This window comes from Saccopteryx leptura, chromosome 7 (assembly GCF_036850995.1).
Source record: "Saccopteryx leptura isolate mSacLep1 chromosome 7, mSacLep1_pri_phased_curated, whole genome shotgun sequence".
NCBI classification, from domain to species: domain Eukaryota; kingdom Metazoa; phylum Chordata; class Mammalia; order Chiroptera; family Emballonuridae; genus Saccopteryx; species Saccopteryx leptura.
In genome coordinates, this window is record NC_089509.1 from 62,302,303 (window position 1) to 62,314,393 (window position 12,091).

General features: G+C 37.4%; 1 protein-coding gene across 1 annotated transcript in view; it reads left to right on the forward strand.

Annotated features, from left to right (window-relative positions):
• Positions 1-12,091, forward strand: part of MTX2 (metaxin 2) — a 65,245-nt gene that overhangs the window by 41,849 nt on the left and 11,305 nt on the right. Inside the window, exon 4 of the mRNA XM_066346038.1 lies at positions 7,897-7,969. Coding sequence (XP_066202135.1) covers positions 7,897-7,969 — 73 coding nt within the window. The remainder of the gene's footprint in view (positions 1-7,896; positions 7,970-12,091) is intronic.

Below are 12,091 nucleotides of genomic sequence, written 5' to 3' on the forward strand. Positions count from 1 at the left end.
TTACGTACCATGCACAGAAATGGGATTACAGCAGTAAAGTTAGCTTCAGAAGATAGAAAAATCTGAAATGAGAAGCCAGAGGAAGCCTCGCCACTATGTTACTGAAGGATTACTGTAATAGGGTCCCTGTCTGTATTCCTGATATTCTATAAGCTGCAACATTGAAAGGATTCTTCTAACATTTAAGCTGCTTGTTTTATAATCAATCTAATGAAAGCAGTGGCATTGTCACGTACAATAACAATTTTTAATCTAGGATTTAAGATATTTGTAAAGGTTGAACAGATTGTCCTTGTTTCTTTAGATTCCTGGCCTTATTTTCAATTATGTGTAAATAAAATATTTTTATTTCTCAAAACCAATATTTACAGAAAATTGGAGCCATAGTTCCCAGAAGATATGATTCAGAAGTGATTACTAAAAAAATAGAACTTGGAGTTGGAGTATCACAGGTGTCATCATTTGGGATGGTTTCTAAACTTTCTCTGATTTAAAAGTTATTTCTAAAGAACTTAAAGAGTCAAAATGTATAATCATTTTATGTTTACTTTTTCCTTTTTCTTAATAGCAATTGATGCCACATTGTTTATCTTTTTTGAGTTGGTATTAGGAATTTTAGAGTCAAATTTGTTACTCATGTTAATGGATATTAACTTGTTCCCAATATTTGGTTATTATGGATCAACATAATATTCTTGTACATGTTTCTTAAGTGGCTATATGACTGATTTTTTTGCTATATTTCTGGGACTGAAATTGTTGGCTGATAGGTTAAGCCAGTGGTCGGCAAACTCATTATTCAACAGAGCCAAATAGCAACAGTATGACGATTGAAATTTCTTTTGAGAGCCAAATTTTTTAAACTTAAACTATCTAGGTAGGTACATTCTTATTGAGGTAGCACCCGCACGTAGTATTTTGTGGAAGAGCCACACTCTTAGGCATATGGTTAGTAGATATTACCAGTTTCAAAGTGGTTAGGGTCGATTTACATTCCCACCAGCAATGTCTGAGAGGTTTATCACCAAAAACCAGTCTACCATTCCACCCTTACCCCACCCCAATGCTGATACCCAGAGACAGCCATTTTCAGTCCTTTGAGCTGTATTATTTCCCAGGCAGTTCTCAAGGTTTCTACATAAGATGCTTGTGTTTTGCTATTCAATATTAAATATATCTCTTGAATTCCACCTATTACAGTTCTCCTCCCCTATTCCTTCCTGTCTTCCTAATAGTTCTCTCAGTTTTTTGGAATGAATTAATATTCAGTGTTTGCAGTATAATTAGAATGTAAATATTGATCTCAGCTTATGTGCTTGGTGTACAATGAATATATTATTTTTATATGATTTTTACCTTTGGGTAAATAATTGCCTTAGTTAATTCATTTGGGTAGTTTTCTCTCCTGAATTTGTTGAACTGTGAAACTCTCCCTACAAAGCTTAAACATATCAAGCCCTGCCCCCTTTTCTCGTGGAAATTCTACCTTTGAAATCCTGGTTCTTCTACATGAACTGAAGTGGCTCCTTTCTTGGCTGGCTTCAGAGCTTTTTCCTTGTGACTGATATTCATTGTTATACAGGGAATTCTTTTTGCTTTTCTTTTATGTTGGAACCCCTATTTTCTGGATCCCATGTTCTTTACTTCTTGGTTTATTATTTTTGTTTTTTGTAGCATCTTCATCATTAGCCTGCTTCCTGAGAAAGGACATATGGGAAATAAAAATTTAAAGACCTTGCTTGAATGATACTATTTTTATTCTGTCTTCACACTGGACTGATACTTTGGCCACATGTAGAATTTTAGGTTGGCAAGATTTTTCCTTGTAATTTTGAAGGCCCTGTGTTATCATCTAGCTTTTAGAGTTGTTGTTGAATCATTCATTGTCATCTGTTTGCTCAGTTCTTTGTGTGCTTTGCTTCTTACTTTTCTTTTCCTTTTTTTATTCTCTCCTTTCTTCCCTCCTTCCTTTTCTTCCTATGTCTTGATCAGATTCCTTAAATCTCTTGTACTTGTTCTCTTATCTGAAAATGGGGATATTTGTTACATTGTAAATACCTCACAGGGTAAAGAAGCTCTTAAGCAAGTATCTGGCATATAGTAAGTGCTCGATAAATACAGTGTGTACGTAAAGTCATGGTGCACTTTTGACCAGTCACAGGAAAGCAACAAAAGACGATAGAAATGTGAAATCTGCACCAAATAAAAGGAAAACTCTCCCAGTTTCATACCTATTCAGTGCAGTTCGATGTGGGCTCACGCACAGATTTTTTAGGGCTCCTTAGGTAACTATCCTATATAGCCTCTACAGACTCATCACTGACTGATGGCCTACCAGAACGGGGTTTCTCCACCAAACTGCCAGTTTCTTTCAACTGCTTATCCCACCGAATAATGTTATTCCTATGTGGTGGCGCTTCGTAATAAACGTGCCAATATTCACGTTGAACTTTGGTCATGGATTCGAATTTAGGGGCCACAGAACACACTGAACTTTCCTCTGTACTGTCCACATCTCGACTGGCATGGCTGTGGGCTGCTCCACTGTATACACGGTGTTATGTCATCATCTGCGCATGCACACATGCTGCCACATCATCCTACAGAAACTGGGAGGGTTTTCCTTTTATTTGGTGATTTCACATTTCTATCGTCTTTTGTTGCTTTCCTGTGACCGGTTAAAAGTGCACCATGACTTTACGGACACACTGTATTAGCCATTATGATTTTTCTTTGACATTTCTGTACTCTTCATTTTTGGTTTCCTCTCAGTTCTTTCTTTTGTGGTTTATTTTGGCTCTCTGTTTGAGGCTTTCCTCAAATATCTGTTGATCACTGCTAATAATTTAAGGCAGGCACTGCAAAGCTGATGGGGTGTTGAGGGGCTTTTTGACATGTGGCTTCACTATAGACTGAGTGCACAGTGAGCTGCCATTTTTGTTGGCCACTAACCAATCCTACCCCATTTGTGCCCCCAGTAAAACCATCAGTATTTGTTGGTCTGTTCTACAGAGATATCCATGAAGGACTTAATTTGGCTGCCATTGATTGGAAGCTGTGAGGGAGGGGGTTCTGTGAGTCTCTTCAGTCAGTGTATACTTTCTCTGAACTTTTTCAGTGTGACACCTTCCCCCTACTTCCTCCCTCTCTGCTGTGCTTGGGTTTGAATCCAAGAGTCTCTCTGGTTCGTTTTGTCCAGAGACTGAACCTCTGTTTCTGCCGGATTGGGGGTGGGCTAATTGATGCTTATACAGACTTCCATCTGATTCTCCTATTTTTATACTTTTACCTCACCTCTGCCTTCTGTGGCATTGGCTTTCTCCAGTTTTGGAATCTTATTTCTGTGATACAATTGTATTGGTTTTCTCCTCTGCATGTTTTAAAATATTTTATTTATTTATTTATTTTAGAGAGGTAAGAGGGATACAGAGAGAGAGAGAAGAGGAAGGAGCAGGAAGCATCAACTCCCATATATGCCTTGACCAGGCAAGCCAGGGGTTTCAAACCAGGAACCTCAGCATTCCAGGTCGACTCTTTATCCACTGTGTCACCACAGGCCAGGCTCCTCTGCATGTTTTTGTTTGTTTGTTTGTTTTTTTGTATTTTTCTGAAGTTGGAAATGAGGAGGCAGTCAGACAGACTCACATGCGCCCGACCGGGATCCACCTGGTACGCCCACCAGGGGGCGATGCTCTGCCCATCTGGGGCGTTGCTCTGTTGCAACCAGAGCCATTCCAGCGCCTGAGGCAGAGGCCATAGAGCCATCCCCAGTGCCCGGGCCAACTTTGCTCCAATGGAGCCTCGGCTGTAGGAGGGGAAGAGAGAGACAGAGAGGAAAGAGAGGGGGAGGGGTGGAGAAGCAGATAGGTGCTTCTCCTGTGTGCCCTGGCTGGGAATCAAACCCAGGACTCCTGCACGCCAGGCCGATGCTCTACCACTGAGTCAACCGGCCAGGGCTGCATGTTTTTATGTTTCAGTTTTCTTTGCCTCATTATGTCTGCTTTCCATTTTATAAAAATGGATTGACAAACCCTGGCTGGTGGCTCAGTGGATAGAGCACCCATCTGGCATATGGATGTCCCCGGTTTGATTCCTGGTCAGGGCATACAGGAAAAGTGACCATCTGCTTCTCACTGTTCTCCTTCTCCTCCTTCTTTCTCTCATCCCTTCCCGCAGCCAGTGGCTCAATAGGTTCCAGCATCGGCCCCAGTGCTGAGGACAGCTTGGTTGGTCTGAGTGTCAGCCCCAGGCACTGAGGATAGCTCAGTACTCGAGCATCAGCCCCAGCTGGGGTTGCCAGGTGGTTCCCAGTCGGGATGTATGTAAGAATCTGTCTTGCTATTTCCCCTCCTCTCACCTAAAAAAGAAAATGGATTGACATCTCTGGTCTGCCTTAGTTTCCTCTCCCATTCTTTATGTCTTTCTTGGTTTATGTTTTTATTTCATTTATTTTTTGAATGGTTGTAGAGATAAATGTGTGAATTTGATCCTTCATGTCTAAGCAGTTATCAGTGATTTGGTGTTACATTTTTCCCTTTAGTTTTTTTTTTTTTAAGAAAATAAAAAATATAACATTCAATGATTTTTTTTAACATTAGGAATTTCATTAATGTATTCATTATGTTGAAACATCAAACTTATTAAATTCCAGGGTCTTAGAAGTCAGATACGGGATATTATAGTGTGTATGTGTGTGTGTTTAAAAAATACCTACCATATCATGTGCTTAGGTACTCAGTAAATTTATATTCGAAGAATGAACATATTATTGACTGTTGTTTTAATTGATTCATTCCTTAGTTCTTAGTTTTTGCTGAACATTTTCGCTATACGAGTTGCTCACCAAATGAGTAAATACTATATTAATTATTTCTGAAATTGAAAATATTGTAGTGTTTAATGTGTCATTGTCAACAAAAGTTGATTGACCACTTGCAGAGTTTGTGGACACTGCACTATTTTGCAGATTGTTTTTTGTAATATAGTGTTTAGCCTAATTACTTTCAGCTGATGTTAGCCTTTCTTGCTAGCGTGTCTTTTATGCACTTGTTATAAACCTACTCTGTCCAATAGAACTTTCTGTGATGATGTAAATGTTCTGTTATTTGTGCTGTCCAATAGATATGATATCTACTAGCCACATGTGACTTTTGAGCACTTGAAATGTGGTTAGTATGACTGGGGAACTGAATTTAAAATTTTTATTGAATTTTAATTTATTTAAATTTAAGTTAAATAGCCACAGAGTACTAGTGGCTACCATATTGTACAACACAGTTTATAGATCATTACTTTGATAGGATGCACTAAGGTTTTTATTAAAATATTTTATATTGTTAGTCATTTGACAATTTAGATATTGGCCACACCAGTTACAAGGGAGCCTGGGAAATGAAGTTCATATTTCAGGCAGTCATGTGTGAAGACACGAGTTCTATCACTGTAGAGAAAGGGGAAACATATGGGGGAATAATTGGGAGCCTCTGCTATAGTAAACTCGGACCTTTTGTTGACTTTGTCACTAAGCATTGAATCCTTATTATAAGTAGTGTACTATCTTACAGTAGCTGTAGGAAAATGAGGGATATTGGCAGAATTATTAAAAATTCAAACCTATTCCTTGGCTAAGGTATTACTTTTACTTGGTGGCGTCAGACATGTAGACATAAGTTACAGATCAGTGCAGGAATCAGTGGGTGTAAGAAGAGAAGGATCAGACTCATCATGAGGGCTTTGTTTTTAGAGAGGAGCATTCCTAGAGGACTGGAGTTTTGGATTTGAAGAAGAGCCTTGACATACTTTTAGGCAAAGGGAGTACTTGTATAAGCTAATACATTGTTGAACAATCTTACTACTTCACAAGAGTCTCAAAATTGATTATAAGTAACCCTATGAGAAATCAATTGGGTAGGATAGGCTAGTTTATTCATAATATTAGTATATGATAAGCAATAGCCTTATTTATTAATTAATCTTAACTGACATTTGACTGCTATTTGTAGTAGTTTCCTTAGTTTTGAAATAGATAAAAAATTTGTTTTCTAATTTGTATGTGGTAATTAAAACCATTGTAACCTATGATTTCCCATTGAATAATAGTATAGAAAAAAGATAGGTATATTTTGTGAGTGGATAAAACAAATATCGATGTCATAGAAGAGAGAACAGGGAAGTAAGCTTTGAGTGTTCCAAAAATAGTGGAAAGAACCAATCAGAAGCCATGTAGGTTTGGCAAAGAGTTTACTGATATATTAAAAACACTTAAAAATGAATTAGGATATATATAGTCAATACATTTTTGTATTTTTTTGCTTAGTATTATAGTGTGAACACTGTGCCAATACATGGAAACAACCATAATGTCCATTGATAGAGGATTGGATAAAAAAGATGTATACACACACACACACACACACACACACACACACACACACATATACACACAATGGAATATCACTCAGCCATAAGAAATGACATTGCCATTTATGACAACATGGATAGATCTTGAGAACATTATACTGAGTGAAATAAATATATCAGAAAAGGCTAAGAACTCTGTGATTTCACACGTAGGTGGGATATAAAACTGAGACTCATGGACATAGATAAAAGTGAAGTGGTTACTAGGGGGAGGGAGACATGGGAGAAGGGGTAGGGAGAAGGGTGTAAAGAGGGACAAATATATGATGATGATGATGATGGAAGACGATTTGACTTTGGGTGATGGGTATACAACATAATCAACAGTTAAGTGCTATAGAAACGCTTACCTGAAACCTCTATATTCTTATTGATCAATGTCACCCTGTTAAATTTATGTTTCTAAATAAAATTTTATTTTATATTTTAAATTTTTAAATTTTTTGTATTTTTCTGAAGCTAGAAACGGGGAGAGACAGTCAGACAGACTCCCGCATGCGCCCGACCAGGATCCACCCGGCATGCCCACCAGGGGGCGATGCTCTGCCCACCAGGGGGCGATGTTCTGCCCCTCTGGGGCGTTGCTCTGTTGCGACCAGAGCCACTCTAGCGCCTGGGGCAGAGGCCTAGGAGCCATCCCCAGCACCCGGGCCATCTTTGCTCCAATGGAGCCTCGGCTGCGGGAGGGGAAGAGAGAGACAGAGAGGAAAGAGAGGGGGAGGGGTGGAGAAGCAGATGGGTGCTTCTCCTGTGTGCCCTGGCTGGGAATCGAACCCGGGACTTCTGCACGCCAGGCCGACGCTCTACCACTGAGCCAACTGGCCAGGGCCCTCTAAATAAAATTTTTAAAATATGATTTTAAGTTGCATAATATTTCATGGTTTGGATATACTGTAAATAATTTACTGATTCCTTATTGTTAGATATTTAAGTTGCTTATAAATTTTTTGTTACTCTAAACAAAGTGAAAATTATATCTCTAATAAGTGATAATGAGCATACAAACTAGGATATTTAGTATTATTGGAGAGAATTTTGAAGTAGCAGAAGAAACATTTAGAGAATTTTTTCCTAAGACAAGAAACAGTAGTGGAATTAAGTAATACCTTATAAAATTTGGACTTTTGTCATCTGTTAAGAAAATTAAAGCAATATACAGTATTGTTGACTTACATAAACTAATACAGCAAAATGTGGATAATTTATGTTTCCTTATATGTATAAATGCTTTAAACTTCATATATTTACTGGTGTCTGTGTCATTGAATTTTTAGTTGTGAAATGATTTATTTTTGTTCGGAATACAAATCTTTTATTTCCAGTATATTTACTCTTTTCCAATAAAGTGCTACTGTATAAATCATTACTGAAGTCTAGGAGAGAAATTTTTTAAAAGTTGTGTTCAGATATACATACACATTGTGTTCAGATATACATATCGTTTACTAGGCTTCCTATGCTTCTCTTGATTTACAGGCCTTTTTGCAGATGTGTAGTTTGCCCATCAAAGTGGTTTGTAGGGCAAATGCAGAATATATGTCTCCATCTGGTAAGTTTTTTTCTTTTCCTCTATTAATCTACATTAATAAAATTGCACTGCTACAATTTTGTACCTAGATTTTTTAAGTGTCGAGTTTGCAGTATTGTAGTGGACATGTCTGTGCATTTCAGTTGTGTTCAGAGGAATTGTTTTAAATAATAGATATTAAGAAAGTACAAAATCTTAGATTTTGCCAATCTTATTTACATAGGATTGTTTCCTTTTCACAAAACGAACTTTTTTTTTTTAAGTGAGAAGCAGGGAGGCAGAGACAGACTCCCACATGAGCCCCGACCAGGATCCACCCAGCAAGCCCCCTACCAGGTGATGCTCTGCCAGTCAGGTCGGCTGCTCTGTTGCTCGGCAACTGAGCTATTTTAGCATCTGAGGTGAGGCCATGGAGCCATCCTCAGTGCCCGGGGCCAACTTTGCTTCATTTTAGCCATGGCTGGGGGAGGAGAAGAGTTATTATAGAGAGATAGAGTGAGGGTAGGAGGAGGAATGGAGACGCAGATGGGCGCTTCTCCTGTGTGCCCTGACCAGGAATTGAACCCGGGACTTGCACACACCGGGCCGACGCTCTACCACTGAGCCAAATGGCAGGGCCAAAACAAACTTTAATATTAATGAATCCATTTATATTAAACAGACTTTTTAAATTATACTATCCCATTATAAAGATGGAAAAAGAAAGATTGTGAAATAATTAAATTAACTTGTCAAATTATTTCTGAATGGTTTTATAGTTTCCAATCCTTTTTATTTTAACTGGCTTTATGATACCTTTTACTAAGGTTTTAAATTTTATGCTAATTTTCATAATCAGTATTGCTTTTTGAGTGTCACATTTTAGTAAAACACAGTTTTAAATAAATATGATTCAGGTAATTTTTAAATAAAATAAAATACAACAAAGCTGATAAATGTTAAATAGATGTGATATGGATTATTATAACTATGATTTTGCTGGAGCAGTAATAACACAGAATTATTCCTTCATGAATGAATCTTGTTGACTGTAACTGATGGGCATAAGTGTTACATTGTTTTTTAGGGAAACAGTTATCTCTTCATTTTAATGGTAACTTGTATTAAACACTTTTTTTCCATCTTAAGTTCATAAGGGTGGTAATAATTGTCAAAAGCTGTGAAGATGCTTTCTCCATACACACTGAAAATTCTATATGCATACATGTATACAGGGCCAGACAAAAGTAGGCTTTATAGTTTATATGGAAAAGAATATAATAATTAATAAATAATAATACAAGAATAACCTGTATTTTATATGCTCAGAACTATAAATCAACTTTTGCCCCAGCCTATATTTGTAGGTTTATGAATATGCATTTTAAAACGTTTCCATAAAAAAATTTCTACACTTACATACATATATATTAGATTCTTGAAGACCATTAATTGATTCATTTTGTGTTAATTTTATGCATAGATTTTGTAAACTTTACTGAATTCTGGAGTAATAAATCTTGGGTTCCATCTATTTTTTTCCTCTTTGTAGTCACATGAAGAGTATAGATAGACATAAAAAGGTTAGTAATTTTTTTTTTTTTTTTTTTTTGTGAGAGCTGAGGAGGCAGAGACAAACTCCTACCTGCGCCCCAACCTGTATTTACCCAGCAAGCCCACTAGGGGGCGATGCCCTGCCCATCTGGGCCCTTAATCTGTTGCAACCTGAGCCATTTTTTTTTAGCACCTGAGGAGGAGGCCATGGAGCCATCCTCAGTGCCCGGGACCAACTTGCTCCAATGAAGTCCTGGCTGCAGGAGGGAAGGAGAACAGAAAGAAAGAGAGAGAGAGAGGGAGAGGGAGACGTGAGAGGAGAGTGGAGGGGTGAAGAACCAGATAGTCGCTTCTGTGTGCCCTGAATGGGGATCACACATGGGACATCCAAATGCCAGGGCGACACTACTGCTGAACCAACTGGCTAGGGCCAAAATGGTAGTAATTTAATACTGAACTTGATATCTTTGGTATATAAGGAGAAACTATATCTAGGTGTTTCCCTAAATGACTATACTATTATTAAGTATCACCTAGGTAGGTACCTAGCTTCTTATAGACTATGAAAGACAGATAAATATTATAAAGACAGATAATATTGTAGACACTAATGTAATTGTAGATAAATACATACATTCATACATACATACATACATGAGAGATGTCTTTTATAGAAAAATGAAAATAGCACTATTAAGATATTTAAAATTTATATCTCAAGTATTCTCTTTCAGCATTTGATTTGGGGTGATCAGGGGAATATATTTTATTTTATTTGCTTCTTTGATCTTGTTGAATACTTTTAAAATAAAAGCATCATAGAATAGTCAGAAGACCAGTTGGCTAAGTGTTAGGAAATTTTTACTCTAGTCCTTCTGTGACTTTGTCACATATTAACAGTTTTGGGGGGAAATTTTACTTGTCTTTTTTTGAGCCCTAGTGACTTCATCTATAATTTGAGGTTGTTGGATTAGATGACATCCAAGGTCTTTTCTATTTCTAATATTCTCTAAATCTACATACTTACTTGGCAACATCCTCTTGCTTTCTTTGGAAACAAAAGTTGTAAAAATGATTATTCTGTCTAAAGTGAGAAAGAGTGTCCTTAGTTTTATTTTGATTGGTGCTAGAGAGTAACTGTCTTAAGTGTGCTTCTGCCTGATAATGATGTAATAAGGCTATAACATTGACTCCACTTTGAAGTAATGCAAGTAACAGAAAACATTATTCACTTCTACTGTAATTTCTTGCCTTTTATATACTGCTCACAAAAATTAGGGGATATTTATAGGTTCATATTCATTTTGAAATATTCCCTAATTTTTGTGAGCAGTATATAGTCTTTATATTTAGAGGTATTTAAATCCTCATTGACTACCCACACTACTTTCCTGTTTCAGAATCTCCAGTGCTCAAAGTATTTTTAAGTAAAGAAATAATGTTTTCTCCAAGAACTCCAAACTGGTCATTGAAAATGAGAAATACACTGTGCTCTCAAAATGTTACACTCTAGAAATACCCTTCAGTCTAGGCATTCATGAATAGTTTTCATTCTCAGATTATTTCATCTCAGAGGATCTGCACTATTTCTAGCAGTATAGTAGTTACAAAGATTTTATCCCAATTTAAAAACAATATGATCTAATGCTTACCCAGATAAGAATTTTATTTCTTTATTGAAAGATTTGTAAAGTAATAGAAGAAAAGAATGCAGAATTCAGTGTTTCTATGTTGGTAACATAGATTTTTAAAATGCGTCTATTAAGTTGTGCTCCAAAAAACCTGGCTTCCTTTGTAACGTGTTACCCTATGAATGCAGACGAAGCTTTTGTTGGTGCTGTCCACCTCATCCATTACCCTCAGGCTGACTGAGCCTCAGAGGAGTGCATCTATTGAAAAGGACCGTGAAGAAGCCTGATGTTAATGTGAACTCTATTTGAACTAGGCCTGACACCAAGTTTTATTCTCTAGTTTTGGGGGTAAATTTTATTGGTATTTGGAAACTATTTTGTTCTCATCATCTCTGATAATTTCATCAACTTTAGTATTTATAAGAATGAAATAATTTTTTAACATGGCTTTCATTTAGAGAAGCCAATTTTTAAAAGCATCCTACTTGTTCTTTCTTCCCACGTGTATTGGGAACATACTTTGGATTGTTCATTCTCTTAATTCCTAATGTTTCTAATTCAAAGACATTTATTAGTACACCATTATGTACCTAAAATATTGACCTTAATGAGTATCTGAGAATTGAAAGAAGAAGATGTGAAAATAAGTCCTTTTTCTTCTCTTCCTCCTCCTTCTCCTCCTCCTCCTTCTCCTCCTCTTCCTCCTCCCCGTCCTTCTCCTCCTCCTTCTTCCTTTTTCTTCTTTTCCAAGTGAGAGGAAGGGAGATAGAGAGACAGACTCCTGCATGAGCCCAACCAGGATCCACTTGGCACCTCCCCCCATCTGGGGGTGATGCTCTGCCCATCTTGGGTCATGCTCACAACCGAGCTATTTTTAGTACCTGAGGTGGAGGTTCCAAGGAGCCATCCTCAGCGGCCAGGGCATTTGCACTCAAGCCAATCAGGCCATGGCTGTGGGAGAGAAACAGAGGGAAAAAAG